This window comes from Rhododendron vialii, chromosome 10a, assembly GCF_030253575.1.
Source record: "Rhododendron vialii isolate Sample 1 chromosome 10a, ASM3025357v1".
In the NCBI taxonomy this organism is placed as follows: Eukaryota; Viridiplantae; Streptophyta; class Magnoliopsida; order Ericales; family Ericaceae; genus Rhododendron; species Rhododendron vialii.
This window is the reverse complement of record NC_080566.1, coordinates 36814089-36830306: the sequence shown is the minus strand read 5'-3', so window position 1 is coordinate 36830306 and position 16218 is coordinate 36814089. Positions and strand designations below refer to the sequence as shown.

Below are 16218 nucleotides of genomic sequence, written 5' to 3'. Positions count from 1 at the left end.
AACTTGTTCACGGCTCTGCCGTGAATAAGCCTCTCTCTTTTATTTACTCCTTAAAAATGGTTTACTGAAATCAATTTCCCAACGGCTTGGGGGTGAGGATTTGAGTTTGTTTAGTTTTGAAAACCTCTTAGGCGCTATCAACCATTGTTTAGGCACTTTCAGTCATTGTAGAGTCAGTTCATACGAATTTTGCCCCGGTTTTAATTGGCTCTTAGTAATGGATGGTGGAACTGGTCTCTGAATAATTAGTCGTGCCACTAGCTGTACACCTGAGTCATGTGTTTTGACTTTCACTGTGTCTCTGCACACCTATGTAAGGTTCTGTTCTGTTTCAGGTTCTTCTCAAGAGTAAGTTCTATTTGTTGCTCTCTTCATTTTCCTTCTCTTCTTCTTTTTGTGGTATTCATTTCTCCAAAGGAGACTCATATTCAAATCTCGAATGCAACCCATTTTGAACTTCCATATATGTTCACTTTTTAGTCTTTAACAATTTGCAGTTCTAATCACTTTTGAAGAGCTTGAAATGTAAGAACCACATCTCTCTCTCTCTCTCTCTCTCTCTCTCTCTCTCTCTCTCTCTCTCTCTCTCTCAGTAATCCTTGAGTTAGTGTCATTCTTTCTGAAAGAGAAGAGAATATACCTGTGCCGTTGGCTGACTTCAGGGTACTCTGTTTTGGTCACTCTCTCTCTCTCTCTCTCTCTCTCTCTCTCTCTCTCTCTCTCACAGTAATCCTTGAGTTAGTGTCATTCTTTCTGAAAGAGAAGAGAAAATACCTGTGCCGTTGGCTGACTTCAGGGTACTCTGTTTTGGTCTCTCTCTCTCTCTCTCTCTCTCTCTCTCTCTCCTTTTTCTTGGTCTTTAATTTGGTACGAAAACACTGGAAAAATGATAAATACTATAAGAGAGTGAAATTCGAGAGAATTTGGATAGTAGCCCTTAACTAATCCTTGTGTGTCTGGACTGGTGTGGCTTCCGATGCGTAATCCTCGTATATCTTTGTTTTGTGTTTTTTCCTTTCCTGCTTTTGTTATTCTGTTAACCATAGCATTCCAAGAATTATAGGCTGGTTATTCAAATCCTAACAAATCTCAATGTGTGCGTATGACGGGAAATTATTCAACAGTGGTGCCTGAGACTCTTTTCCACCACATAGCAATACCATGCAATACATATTGCTGTGTAGTGGAGGAGGGGCCTGGGGCACCCCGTGGCAGTGCCCCAAAGGCATTGAATAATCTCTCACACATAACGGATTAATTAGTTGAAATTTAAATCTTTTTAAATTTTGACTCTTTTTAGGGCGGCTCTATTAGGAGTTGAGGGTTGCAAGCGAACTTTTGTGTTCAAAAAATGTACTAATTTTTTTTTAAACTGTAACTTATATCATTCATTCGAAAATAGAGTAAATGAATGTTCACTAAAATTTGTGTGTGCAAGTAGATCATATAGCTCACAAAACAAATTAAATTCGGCCAGACAAATTTTCAATCAAAATAAATATTTTCATTTTGTATAGTGTTCTGCGTATAAAATTGTTCTTAATGCATTTTTGTCACTGCTGAACCAAAATCCTGCCGACTCCTTTCATGGAAATTGAACTGTTTCCACCCACATGACAGCTTATTTTGATTCTTAATTTGTATTTCTTCTTTTGGAAATGGGGGATGGTGCTGTGCAATGGTGCGCGCAGCACCATGCTATGCACCTCCGAGCCGTCGGATTGTGCATCCGACGGCTTGGGGTGCTGTGCACCTCACTGCGCAGCACCAACCCGAAGTCCCTTCTTTTGAACCACATCCACATTGATGGAATCTGATTTCTTCAAGTTTCTGCAGAGATGGAAAAAGAGAAGGAAATTCTGCAAACTTCACATTAACTTCCTCAGGTAACTCCGAATGTGTAAAAGTTGTTTTCTTTTCTTTCAATAGAATTCAATTTCCGTAGTTTGAATCAATGGATTTTGAATTTTCATGTCCCTTGACTTTATTTGCAACAATATATACAACAATTTGCACTATGTGCTGATGTGGAATTGCATGATCGATCATTGAGTAGATAACTGTTTTTCAATCACCAATCATGATCGGAAATCGCTTGTTTAACAGGTTTCCTTCATCGGGAGTGGAAAACAAACTCCTTGGAGGCCTATAGAAAAGATTCATAATGGGATTCCTCGATCTATTTGTTGCCGCGTTGATGCCAGTACTGAAAACATTGATAGTCACAGCCATTGGATTACTCCTCGCGATAGAGCGCGTGAATCTTTTGGGCCCCGTTGCAAGGCACCATTTGAACAATGTAAGTCAAACAACATTTCGATTCATAGAATCAGTTTTGCAGAACATATATGTATCAGAAACCTGTTTTTGAAAACAAGCATAGCTCACTTTATGCACTGTGAACAGCTGGTGTTCTATGTGTTCACCCCTGCACTTGTTGCTAGCAATCTGGCCGATACAGTTACATCGAGCAGTATACTTTCTCTGTGAGTAAATCTCAACTCTACTCAATTCCTCCCACTTTTTAAACTCGATTTCTGTTATTTCGCTTTGGTTTTTTGATGTCTAACTTCTGGTTTCATGTGCGTAGGTGGTTCATGCCAGTGAACATCCTTCTCACATTTATCATTGGTTCAGCACTTGGATGGATACTTGTAAAAATCACTAGAACTCCTAAACATTTGCATGGCCTTGTAATTGGTTGTTGCTCTGCAGGTAAATGTGACACTGTTTTGAATTTTTTTTTTCTTCCCAGAATCAGTTTTTCAAAACACTTTTCTGTTTGCCAGAACATTTGCGTGAGCATGAAAGCGTCTTTGAGACATATCCCAGCCTACTAAAATTTGCGAGAGCGAGGATTGAGAGCCGGAGCGCAGTGCATTTTTAAAAACTATGTTGCAAGGCGACTTGTTACTCGTTACAAAGGACAGTCCTTTATATAATCTTGATTCGAATTATGGACTGATTCTACCCGTTGCTATCTAAGTCATGTTTTGGCCTGCTACAACGATCAAATGTAAAAAAACAATAATATTGTTCTATCGGTTTACTGTTATTTTGCCACAATCTCAAATGTAGAGCATTGGGTTAAACCCATCTACTTTTCGGTTCAAACAGTTTGCTTGGGTGATGTAACAGATTTGTGAAGCAAAAATTCCCGTCAAACATGGCCACCAAAATGACACTGCTATTTTCTAGCAGCAAATTTTAGCTCACCACTGTCATAGATTTTGCCAAAACAATCTGTTTAGTTGAGGTGTGCTAAGCTGGCCCGGGCCCTGTTGCATTGCAAATTGCATCATCAAACACTTTTTCCGAGCATACTAGATCGCTTTCGTTTCAATTGCAATATCTGAATCCTGCAGTCTTCTTACCATGTCATAAACTAGTTTTAAGATATAAAACAGTTGTCAATCACAATTCATTTTGGAGGGTTTGATTTCTACAGGAAATCTGGGAAATCTGCTCCTCATAATCATCCCGGCAGTTTGCGATGAAACAAATAGTCCATTTGGAGATTCATCTACATGCACTACTAATGGAGATGCATATGCATCCCTCTCTATGGCTGTAATGTCTCTTCATTCTGTTACTGTAGAAACTTTACACATGCTTAATATGAACTCCAAATGTTTTTTTTTCCGGCAAAAGTTAGTAGTGTTAGTTATAGTTAGTAAGGTTTGAACCCTAGTCAAATGCACGGGAGTACATGGTAACTAATCTGCCTATCACTGGGCTACCACTCCACTTGCAAACTCCATATGTTGGTTGAATCTCTCAAGGCAATGTTACTGCCGTTACTATTGCTTTGTGTTGGCTAAAGTAAAGGGCTAGCCCTTCACAACTCATGAATTTTGACTTAATTTCCTTTACCAAGTCAAATTACGATATGGGGAAATTTGAGTTACTTTCCATAGCTTGTTTTCACTGACGACCACTGGGCTACCACTCCACTTGCAAACTCCATATGTTGGTTGAATATCTCAAGGCAATGTCACTGCCGTTACTATCGCTCTGAGTTGGTTAAAGTAAAGGGCTAGCCCTTCACAACTCATGAATTTTGGCTTAATTTCCTTTACCAAGTCAAAATACGATATGGGGAAATTTAAGTTACTTTCCATATCTTGTTTCCATAATTCAGATTGGAGCTGTTTACATTTGGATTTACGTATATAACATCATACGGGCATCTGCAAGTAAGAGAAATGAAGAGAGTATCGATGTAATTGACTCTATCGCTCCTGGAGAAATCACCGATAGCTGGACAGAACCATTGGTTACAAAGGGTAGCCGAAGGTCCGAGGACTTCGAAGCAGCTGAATCACCTCGCACTGGATCCGAGGATAAAGTGAGAGTTTCTTCCCTTTTCCCTACTGCCATGTCTGATTATGGGATTTGCTGGAAAGGAAAATAAAGGAAAAGAACTTTAACTCCCTGTATTGATTTAATTTTTTTATGGGAATCAAAATACAAAGTACATTTGTGAAGAACACCTCTTCGCTTTTTCTCATTTTCATTGCTTTAGAGCTTATTGAAATATTGAAAGGCCTAAAATTTGGTTCCCAAACATTTTGATAGGTGTTAGCTATCAGGCATACGCGTACACAACCCAAGGATATATCCTTTAAAAGAGAAACTTCTGTAGCCATTTTCTTGGAATAATAGCATCTAATCAAGCTGTTTTAAATCCTAATAGGCTTCAATGTACTCAAAATGATCCACTTTATGATTCAGTTAAGTCGTATTATTCGTTCCACTTTGGTTGTCTCGTGCCCCAATCGTATAAGAAGATGTAAAATGGCGCAAAGGGATAGCTGCCAACTTTGAAAACAAGAATGTAGGGAAAACTGTGTCAACTCATGTGGCATGTTTATATATACAATTTGGTCTCTGATTACTTACTGAGCTACTGTAAACCTTTTAAAACTATCGATTAGCAGGTGCCGTTTTTCAAGAAAATTCAGCAGCATATGAAGAATTTCTCAGAAAAGATCAACTTGAAGATGTTACTTGCACCATCAACGATTGCAACAGTAAGATCATGTTGGTGTTTATCGCCTGGATTTGTATCATCTTTTGCTAATTGAGTAGGGTGTATGTTACTTTCTAAAAGTTCTGTTTTACCCAAAGTTGAAAATCCTGGCCACGCTTTCAAAACTTTCCGGCCAGGAGTAATTCTTTGCGGCCATGAGTAATTCTTTGCGGTCAAGAGTAATTCTTCGCGGCTAGGAGTAATTCCTTGCGGCCGGGAGTAATTCTTTGTGGCCAAGAGTAATTTCTTGAGGCCAGGAGTAATTATTTGCGGCCATAAGTAATTCTTCGCGGCCAAGAGTAATTATTTGCAGCTAGGAGTAATTATTGCGGCCATAAGTAATTCTTCGACCGTCTTGCATAGTAATCCCGCTTGCAAAACTTCGCAGCCAGGAGGTATGTAGAAGTTTGTGTCCACAATATCCCAAAACAAACCATACGCTGACCACACTGATGTAATTCTGCCATGTTCTTGATCTATACTGGAAACAGCTGAACCAATCATGGATGTAGTCCTGACTAGGTGAACTACACAAATCTAGCAGTCTAGTGTGATAGTGCGCTTTTTGTTTTCTATACCCCGGGTCCTGCACTAGGGTTCTACAAATTCAGAAAACTGTATAACTTAATGGGTGATAGAGACATTTCATCAAAGGAAAGTCCTTCTGTTTTTGCTTTCTGTATCAAATGTTGAGTCTTGATTGTATCATCTATGTCACTGCCACATCTATACTAGTGTAGTGTGGTGGTAATGCGCATAGCGATAATGAGTGACTGCTCTTTAGCCTGATGGTGTTGTTTTCATTGACAGATAGTTGGGCTTTTGGTTGGAGTAATCACCCCGATAAGGAAGCTTATAATTGGTGATGATGCCCCGCTTCGTGTTCTTGAGAGTTCTGCAACTTTGGTGGGGTAAGAACCTTGGCTGTAGACTCCACTTTCCTTTATTTATTGCAAAGGCACTAGGTCTAATCATTGTATCAAGGACATAATATCTGACGTTGAAGTGAATATTGGTACAATAAGAGTCCCGAAAATGGAGAGAAACGTCCAATAAGAGTCCTGAAAGACAGAGAAAGGCCTCCAGGGAGGAAAGAGGCTCCGCTTTAGCACCTGAAAATTTGTGGGTAGCTCTAGTTCCGGTATGCATATCATGTAAGTCCTGCCTAAGGTGTTATTCTCATCTGATTAGTGCATATGACCCTTGCAATCTGATGCAGTGTTATGGGGTCCATATATTGAAAAACTACTAGCTTTTAGCTTTTAGAGTGAAGGCCAAGTTTTTGTTGAGTCACTAGTTTAGTTAAGTAAGAAATGAGCTCAATGCATTCCCTCAAATGCAACATGTCTTGCACGCGGAGATGAAAACATCTATGCGTGTAGGGGAGAAGCAGAAAGCCAAAAAATAGAAGAGCGGATGCAAATGGGGAACAATGGTAAATGAAGACCCTTGAACCTAAGATTTCTTAAAAACCATGCATAGCTCTGATACCATGTTATGTTAGCGACTGTCCCAAAAATTTAAGTTGTTTGAAAAAGGCTCAATATTATATGTCAAGCTCTCCTTTGAAATGAAATATTAAGCAAGCTGAAATTCTAGAAATTTTTTCTTCCATTATTAGTCACCTCATGGATCCAGTTTCTGTATATGTATACCAATCAGTTTTCTAAACATACTCTTGGCCCTGCCGATTCTGCCACAGGGAGGCAACAATCCCATCTATGACACTGATAGTAGGAGCCAACCTTCTCAAGGGTAAATTTCTATACACCATTTTGATTTCTTCCATTATTTCTTTGACCATTAGCTCTAATCTTTCAGAAACTTTTTCCGGTTAAATTTCAGGTTTAAAAAGATCCGGAATAGGCTTGTGGGTCATTATAGGGGTCAATGTAGTCCGGTATATCGCGATGCCCCTATGCGGTATTCTTGTTGTTAAAGGTGCACGGCATTTCGGCTTAGTTGGATCGGATGCATTGTATCAATTTGTTCTTTTGCTTCAGTATGCACTTCCTTCTGCAATGACTATAGGTATGATCAGTTTAGGTCCATCTTCGATTTTAACCTCTTTTTTTAGAACTCACTTGTTTTCACTTCTTCGATCTTAATCCTCATGTAACCTTTTTCGGTTTAACGCTCCCCAACAATCTTATGATCAAAGGGTTGGAAACTGATTTGGTAAACTTGTAAAGCCTTCTTTCTAGGGTGCTCTATTTGATTTTCTAAGGCTCTATCTTGTAACATTGTCAGCTTCCTGATTAGAAGAAATATTAAAAAGGCTTTTGTTTTTTCTTTGGAAACAATAACAAAAAGGCGTACTTACCCAAAAAAATAAAATAAAATGGCGCGCAAGTGTTTACAAACTTATTTTGAAAACAAGTTAAGGAGTCGCCGGAGGTTGGGGTAGTTGCTGTGGGGAAAGGGCCGTTGGAGGTGGTGGATGGAGGAGGGAGAGGTTGCCAGAGACCATTGATGTTGAGGTAGGAAGGATATAATCAAAACTTTTACCAGAAACAAGTGAAACCACTTTTTTCCCACAAGCTCAAGGAATTTTTGGAAACTGTTTCCATTCTCTAGACATAACAGTCGTCAAACATGTAATCTATTTCTAGTTTCCTTATTTTGTGACCAAAAACTGAAAACAAAAACAGAAGTTCTGCAAAATATGGCTTGTAATCTCAAATATAGGATGAAACAAATGTTTTTGGTGGTTTCTTATCTTATTGTTTCTTCTGTTTCCTATGCTACTCCTCTAGGCTTGGCAAGAGAGTCAACTAGCGTTGTACCCGTTGGATACACTGGGCCGGGAAAAATGGCAATGCGATTTTTTTCTCCCTGTGCATCGAATGGGCACAACTCTAATGTAGGATGAAACAAATGTGTTTGGTGGTTTCTTATCTTATTGTTTCGTCTATTTCCTATGCTACTCCTATAGGCTTGGCAAGAGAGTCAACTAGCGTTGTACCTATTGGATACATTGGGCCGGAAAAAAACGCCAATGCGATATTTTTTTTTCCATGCATTGAACAGGCACAACTCTAGTATAGGATGAAACAAATGTGTTTGGTGGTTTCTTATCTTATTGTTTCTTCTGTTTCCTATGCTATTCCTCTAGGCTTGGCAGAAGAGTCAACTAGTGTTGTACCTGTTGGATACACTGGGCCCGAAAAAAACGCCAATCCAATTTTTTTTTTCCCGTGCATCAAACTAGCACAACTCTAGTATAGGATGAAACAAATGTGTTTGGTGGTTGCTTATCTTATTGTTTCTTCTGTTTCCTATGCTACTCCTCTGGGCTTGGCAGGAGAGTCAACTTGTACCCGTTGGATACACTAGGCCTGAAAGAAACGCCAACGCGATTTTTTTTCACGTGCACCGAGCGGACACAACTCTAGTATAGGATTAAACACATGTGTTAGGTGGTTTCTTATATCTTAATGTTTCTTCTGTTTCCTATATAACTCCTCTGGGCTTGGCAGGTACAATCACTCAGTTGTTTGAGGTTGGAGAGAGTGAGTGTTCTGTTATTATGCTATGGAACTATGCTGTGGCTTCCCTCTTCCTCACACTGTGGACAGCCTATTACATGTGGCTTGTGTCCTGAATCTATCTTCTTTATTCTTTTATTATTTCTTCTGCCCTTCCTGGCAAACATAGAGATTGTGGAGTCAGAGGAATCAATTGAGACCTCCTTTCTTCTGTACTATTTTGTTCTTATTTTTTTGGCAAGTGTGGCAGATGAGCATTCAAGATTGTATTGAGGATACATTATTCACATGGATTGAAGTATATCTATTGAGATAATGTGAGAACCAGAGGCTTTGGTTTGGTTTGTTCTATACGCCTGTTTACAGATGGTGGGAGTTAGATTGCTCCGTTTTCCTCCAATGGGTACGAGTAAGGGCGTAAATGGTTCGGTTTGGATGAGGTGGAGAAGTTAAAAAGAGGGAATTCCAAATACGAAACTTGTGACACCACGCACACGAGTTGTTGTCTTGTGTGTCCAACTATGTGAGTTTGCGTGCAAGTGTTAAGATACTTGCGTGTTCAAAATACTTCAAAATGTAAAACATGTTCAAAATACTTCAAAATGTAAAACATAGATGTAATTCGATCGTGTAATTATCGATGCCTATCATAAAGATCAATTTGAGTAACCTCAATTAAGGAACAACTCAATAATATCAACAAGCTCGGGAAGAGCTCACCTCTCTCGAAACACATAACCAGTGCTGCAACAATTATCCTGTTTGATTCAGTTTTGGATCGTTATGGGCTCATTTCCAATGTATCATGGGCTCATCTCGATTGTAACGAGAACGGGAACTAGTTTTTTTTTTTTTTTTACAATATAGGAGGTATCCTCATACTCAAACGGAATCAGACTAATCCCTCTTAAACCGGCCATTGGGAACCAACACCCACGAACGGAAAAGGAGGGAGAAGTAAAGTAGCTAAGAGAGGGACTAGTGGACTGGCCTATGAAACTACCCAAATGGACTTTCACCTCCTATCCAGCTAACCTATAAGAAATCAAACTCACAACTCCAAGGTGGAAGCAAACCCGTCGCCAGTGGAGGCATCCACCCCTGGGCAATGGAGATAACCCTCGTTGGATATCGAGAACAAATTAGTAGTAGTTACGAGTGCTACATTTGCAATCATCTTCAAAACAATGGATTTAAGTTTAAATAATACCAAGTCAATTTTTGATAGTACCCATCAAAAGATAATTAGATTCCGTTTCGCTACACTTTTTCTTTTAGCACTTTTGTTTTTATCAAATCTTTTATCGCGTTTGTTAGTTTTGCGTCAAACTTTTGTAAATTATTGATTCATTTCGATGAGACAAATCGAAGAAGTAATTTTTTTTTACTTTTATTCAAATAATTTGGGAAATAATTTTATTTTAGCAAAAATTGGTTATTTTCTAAAATATTTTGGTAAATGTAATATTTTTTTTGATTTCTCTCAACGAATCAATAATCTATAAGAATTTGTCAGATAATTAACAAACGCGAAAAAAAAAAATCGAACTAACAAACGCGAAAAAAAAAATTGAACGAGGACAAAAATGAAAAAAAATCCTAAAAGTTATTAGTGGGACGAGTTCTTGAATAGTAAATTTGCATGGATGATCTTGTACCTTGGCTGTAGTACCCATCAATAGATCCAACGGTCATAAACCACGAATCCATCCTCTCCCGTAAATACCCTATCATTGCCCTAAAACCCCATTCCATTCCCCCTGCCTTCTTCATCTTCTTCCCAATTTCTGCAACTCCCATGACATCCGAACCCTACACTCAAAAACCCTAATTTCAATCCTCCCAACAAAACCCAAAATCCAACCTTTCAACCAAGCCCTTCTCTCTCTCTCTCTCTCTCTCTCTCTCTCGGCTATTTCGTTGGATGCACGGTCAGTATTTATATCCTCTTTACACGTTTAGACACGGGTTTTATGCAGATTGAAATTTAACAGTCCACACATCATGATTGCATTCCCCCAAGTTTCACTCGAATATATAGCATAAATAGTGTAATATTTTCCCTATTGTTGTTTCTTGTTGAAATTAACGAAAGTGATTAGATTAGAAATGGGTTGTCCTTATCCCGTCTTTTTGCTGTTAAAGTTTCAACCTTTGGCTTGGTTGGATCAGATTCGTTACATCAGTTAGCTACATCAGACCCAGTTTTCCTTTTTCACCACTGTTGGCTTTTGTTGGTGTAGTTGTTTGGGTCCGAAAGCGAAAGTATAGCTAGTGATTAGATTGGATATGGAGTTTGAACCGTTGGGTATGGGGAATGATGTTATAGAATTCGACATGATGGGGCTGGGTGATGATACTGTTGACATTGACCACCAACTTGACGATGAGGATGGCCTCCTTATTGAAAATTCGTATGGCAGTGGGGGCGGTAGGGCCGTTGGAGAGCTTTATCTTCCTGAAGGGGACACTAACCTTGAACCCTATGAGGGTATGGAATTCGAGTCAGAGGAGGCTGCCAAGGCCTTCTACAACTCGTATGCCAGGCGGGTTGGTTTTGGTACCCGCGTCAGCATGTCGCGTAGGTCTAGACGGGACGGTGCCATTATTCAGCGATCGTTTGTGTGTGCCAAAGAGGGGTTTCGTGTCGAGAAGGAGAAAAGTGGGCGTGATGATGGTCCTAGGATTAAACGCCCCCGTGCCGAGACTAGGGTTGGCTGTAAGGCCACATTGGTAATTAAGATTCAGGATTCCGGTAGGTGGGTTGTCTCCGGATTTGTCAAAGAGCACAACCATGAGCTAGTCCCGCCTGATAAGGTTCATTGCCTCCGGTCACACCGCCATGTGTCTGGCTCGGCAAAGTCCTTGATTGATACCTTGCAGGGGGCTGGCATTGGCCCTAGTGGCATCATGTCTGCCCTGATTAAGGAATACGGGGGAATTACCAATATTGGGTTCACCGAACGCGACTGTAGGAATTATATGAAGAGTAGTAGGCAGAGGACTCTTGGTGGGGACACTCAGATCTTGTTAGACTACTTGAGGCAGAAGCAGTCTGAGAATCCTGCATTCTTTTATGCCGTGCAGGGAGACGAGGAACGGTTCATGAGTAATATCTTTTGGGCTGATGCTAAAGCAAGGGCTAATTATACCTATTTTGGCGATACGGTTACGTTTGATACCACTTACAGGTCTAATCGCTATCGGTTGCCTTTTGCACCGTTCACTGGAGTAAACCATCACGGACAGCCTGTATTGTTTGGCTGTGCCCTTTTGATAAATGAATCTGAGGCATCATTTGTCTGGCTATTTAGAACATGGCTTGAGGCGATGAGCAACCGGCCTCCGGTCTCAATCACCACTGATCATGATCGGGTGATTCGGTTGGCCGTTACAGAGATTTTTCCCGGGACCCGTCACCGTTTTTGCAAATGGCACATCTTCAAAGAAAGCCAAGAGAAGTTGTCCCGTGTGCTTTCTGAACATTTGAATTTTGAAGCTGAGCTTCATAAATGTGTGAACCTGTCTGAATCCACAGAAGAGTTTGAATCTTGTTGGCTGTCCCTTATTGATAGATACGATCTTCGGGAACATGAGTGGCTTCAAACTATTTATACTGATCGCCTACAATGGGTCCCTGTGTACTTGAGGGACACATTCTTTGCAGAAATGTCAATAACACAACGAAGTGACAGTATGAATTCGTACTTTGATGGGTATGTCAATGCGTCAACAACTCTTCAACTGTTTGTTAAGCAATACGAGAAGGCCTTGGAGAGTCGCTATGAGAAAGAAGTTAAGGCAGATTATGATACATTGAACAGTGCACCAATGTTGAAAACCCCATCTCCAATGGAGAAACAAGCAGCTACGGGTTACACAAGGAAATTGTTCATGAAGTTTCAGGAGGAGTTAGTTGAGACACTTACTTTCTTGGCAACCAAAGTTGAGGATGAGGAGGCACTCACCACTTACCGAGTTGCTAAATTTGAGGAGAATCACAAGGCTTACTTTGTCAAATTAGATTCTTCACAGATGAAAGTAACTTGTAGTTGTCAGATGTTCGAGTTCTCTGGACTTCTATGCAGACATGTACTGTCAGTCTTTAGGGTGACAAACGTTCTTACTCTGCCATCGCGATATATTTTGAAACGGTGGACGAGAAATGCTAAGAGTGGTGTGATGTTGGAGGAACATCCGAATGATTCGATGAGTAGTTCTAAAGAATCTCAAACGGCCAGATACAATAATCTTCGCCATGAGGCCCTTAAGTTTGTAGATGAAGGTGTGAATACTGTTGAAATTTACGACGTGGCAATGGGGGCTCTAAGGGAAGCTGCAATTAAAGTTGCTGTTGAGAAAAGTAAAGGTGGGAGGATGACTAATGTCAACGAAACTAGCAGAAAAAGCCATGCCAGTCCTAGAACCCATGCCAATGATACTACTGGGCTTCCTCAATGGGGTTCAGAGGCATCTCAGTCTGAGGTGAGTTGCTTTTATTTTTTAATTTCTTTAGTTTAGTCCTTATTTTGCTGAATTGATTGATCTTTATTTTTCTCCCCTTAGTTGGTCTCAATCACATCTGACATGCCTTTCAATTCTTATGTTTCCTTTACTATTACTGAATTGAAGTAATAAAAGATTTGAAAACCACCATGTTGATGTAAGGAGGGGTGGCACCCATCATTCTCATTGAATTTTTATTTTTTGGTTTGGATTTTATCAGTTCTTTGATATATAGGGGTATTCCTGTCTATCCTATGTAGCATGGACACGGACACGGACACGGACACGGACACGGACACGGACACAGATACGGACGCGGACACGGGACACGGCAATTCTAAAAAAATGGGGATACGGACACAGCGGGGACATGCCACGTGTATAAATAAATAAATATATAAATACATATATACATATATTTTTTCTTTTCTTTCAATGTTGATGAATGTATAAGATTACCATGGTCCAAATAAAGGCATAATTACAGTTTAACCCAAATATTTTTGAATAATTTCATATTAACCCCTCAAAATTAAAAATATATATTACATTTTGACCCCAGCCGTGTCCCCGGCGTGTCCCCTATCAAAAAATAATAAAAATTATTGGACACGCCATGTGGCGTGTCCAATACGTATTTGGGCGTGTCCCCGCTGTGTCCTCGTGTCCAATACGTGGACATGGCGCCCTTTTGGAGTGTTGGTGCTAGTCTATCATATAGGCTGAACAAGTGTCACTATTATAGAGAGGAATTGTATGTTGAATATTTGAACTTTCAAATTTAAGAAACCACTCATTAGTGACTCTGAAGGGCTACTTGTGTGGCATTGCTTCAGGGGGATGTTAGAATGTCAATTTATGTTTCCAATTAATGTACATCAAAGCAATTATCATCTAAATGTCCTGACTGTGGTGAGTCTGGTGACTCTTTTGAAGGAAAACTATCATCTAAATGTCCTGCTTTTGTATGTGTACCTTTTAACTTGATACAATGCACTGTAAGTTTTATCCTGGCTAATTGGGTTAGTATTGGCACTTACTGAATTAGGTAGCGCAGCGTTGTACCGTCTGTGGCAAAATCTTTTGTTTAGATTCTACAGATCTTACTGTATTACTGTTGAAGAATCCGTCTCAAAACCAATTGGTATGAGTGGAGAGGTCATCCACGCCCATTTATTAGATTCATAGGTCATAAATAACCGATATGGGACAAACTCTAATCGATTGCTGTGCCCATCTATGTCCAGTGTTTACCATGCAGAGATTTTGTAATCAAATTTAATGATACCATATGAGCATGAGAGAGAGAGAGAATAATTGATGTGAACAGGAAAAGTGGAGCAATGGCTTTAGGTTCTACTGCTTCCAAATGTCTTATGCATGGCTGAAGATTTATTTTGCATCCATGTTAGAGAAATCCCTTGTGCATAACGAATGGGTACCATCTCTTACATGGGGGTAACGAAGATTCTATCTTTGTTAAAAGTGGCACAGGTCAAGTTGTGATGCAAACACTAGGCGGATCCAACTTGTTCTTATTGTGCAAATCTGAATACCATAATTATTTATGTCGGGAAATTTCTGAATTTTCACCAGAGTACTAACCCTGAGCTATAGCTTGCTCATACCTACATAATACCTCTACTACATTTTCAGCAACGTACTTGTGGTCATAGGTAGTGCTACTCAAACTTTGTCGTAGCGATGCTTTGTCATCTGCCAGCCATTATACATATGCAGCCCTCGAGATTGAATATTAACAAAATCTGAGTTCCTAACTTGACTTTCTGCTATGTTCTGAGCCTTTGGTCTCAGAGGGACACCATGTATAACTCGTCAACTAAACCTTGTCCTTTTTCTACTTCTAACTTTTATGTGCAGGCAACAACTTTTTCTTTTTAGTTCCTGTACATTAGCAATACGTGTTGATTTTTTAATCCGCCTCCCTATGTTGACATTTGGTTTTCATGGTTATGGATATGTAGTTGTGGAAATGGTAATGGCGAATTGATGTTATTCTGATTTGATTCTTTTAATGGTGGTGCTTAGTATGGAGTTTTGTATGGAGGTTCTCTGACCATTTTGGCTAACCTAATCTATTGAACAATTTCCGTAGGACGAGCAGGAGAGGAAGATACAAAAACTAACCCGCCAGCTCGAGCATGCACAACGGAAGTGCGAAGTATATAGGGCCAACTTACTTGCAGTTTTGAAAGATATTGAGCATCAGAAACTACAGCTGACAGTTAAAGTTCAAAGTATTAAGTTAGGTATGAAAGACTAGTAACTTTTGAATAGAAATGGCAGTTCTCTCTCTCTCTCTCTCTCTCTCTCTCTCTCTCTCTACTAGCAACTTTTGAATAGAAATGGCAGTTCTCTCTCTCTCTCTCTCTCTCTCTCTCTCTCTCTCTCTCTCTCTCTCAGGTTTTTGAGAATGCCTAACTTTTCCACTTGAAAATGGATCCTTGTGAACACGACCAACTTCGTTGATTGGATTAGGGTTTTGATTCTGTGACTAATTCGAACTAGTGGGGAAGGTCATTTCCAGGATTTCCATCTGTTTAATTAGGTAAGTGACATCTTGCAATGAATCTGGTGTTTGTCTTGCTTAAGCAGAGTTGCATTCGAGGGGAAGTGTATTTCTGCTTTCCAGAAAGGGTTAAGGTTACTAGTCGAACAGTCGGTTGAATTTTTGTTTGTATGACAAACAAGCTAGTAAAAGAAAATGTAAAAAATGAAGTTGTATTTATTGAAATTGGGACTGGAGAATGTCACTATCTAATAGGGAATTGGAATGTCTTTCCCACGTATAGGTTGGTAAAATCAACAAAAACCCTAGCAGATCCTTTCGACCCCATGAAAGGTCCTCACAACTAGGGGTCGCAGACCAAATGGCCGTCCGTTCACAGACAAGTCCATTGGGTTAAAGTTGGCCCACTTCGAAGCCCACCCAACCCTTGGATCCGGGCCGACTCATAGGCTGAAAAACCAAGGGCCCTAGCAGAGCCCAAAGTTGGTCCTGCCTCATGGACTACTTTTTGGGAATTAAAAAGTCATGGAAATGAAAAGATTAATTGGGGTAAATATTCCTCAACAAAAATCGTTTCAGTGGCCATTGCGGTAAATATTCTTGAACTCATGGACTACTTTTTTGGAATTAAAAAGTTATGGAAAGGAAAAGATTAATTGTCA

The 16218-nt window shown here is 39.8% G+C and overlaps 2 protein-coding genes across 10 annotated transcripts; both read left to right on the top strand.

Moving 5' to 3' along the window:
* The first annotated feature begins 231 nt into the window (after positions 1 to 231).
* On the top strand, positions 232 to 8871 carry LOC131304249 (protein PIN-LIKES 3-like). 9 transcript variants are annotated; one of them, XM_058331420.1, is made up of 12 exons: positions 232 to 318; positions 1837 to 1886; positions 2107 to 2299; positions 2407 to 2486; positions 2591 to 2715; positions 3449 to 3570; positions 4142 to 4348; positions 4941 to 5033; positions 5843 to 5943; positions 6735 to 6787; positions 6878 to 7063; positions 8512 to 8871. In XM_058331420.1, exons 3-12 carry the CDS (start codon positions 2165 to 2167, stop codon positions 8634 to 8636), a joined length of 1227 nt encoding a protein of 408 aa, XP_058187403.1. In that variant the 5' UTR covers positions 232 to 318; positions 1837 to 1886; positions 2107 to 2164; the 3' UTR covers positions 8637 to 8871. The 9 variants fall into 9 exon arrangements, with proteins under 9 accessions (XP_058187403.1, XP_058187401.1, XP_058187404.1 ...); XM_058331418.1 differs by having other exon boundaries at positions 247 to 525; XM_058331421.1 differs by having other exon boundaries at positions 265 to 335.
* Positions 8872 to 10256: 1385 nt separating this feature from the next.
* LOC131304244 (protein FAR1-RELATED SEQUENCE 5-like) lies at positions 10257 to 15340 on the top strand. The gene is made up of 2 exons (XM_058331411.1): positions 10257 to 13005; positions 15143 to 15340. Exons 1-2 carry the CDS (start codon positions 10810 to 10812, stop codon positions 15308 to 15310), a joined length of 2364 nt encoding a protein of 787 aa, XP_058187394.1. The 5' UTR covers positions 10257 to 10809; the 3' UTR covers positions 15311 to 15340.
* The last annotated feature ends 878 nt before the right edge of the window (positions 15341 to 16218 follow it).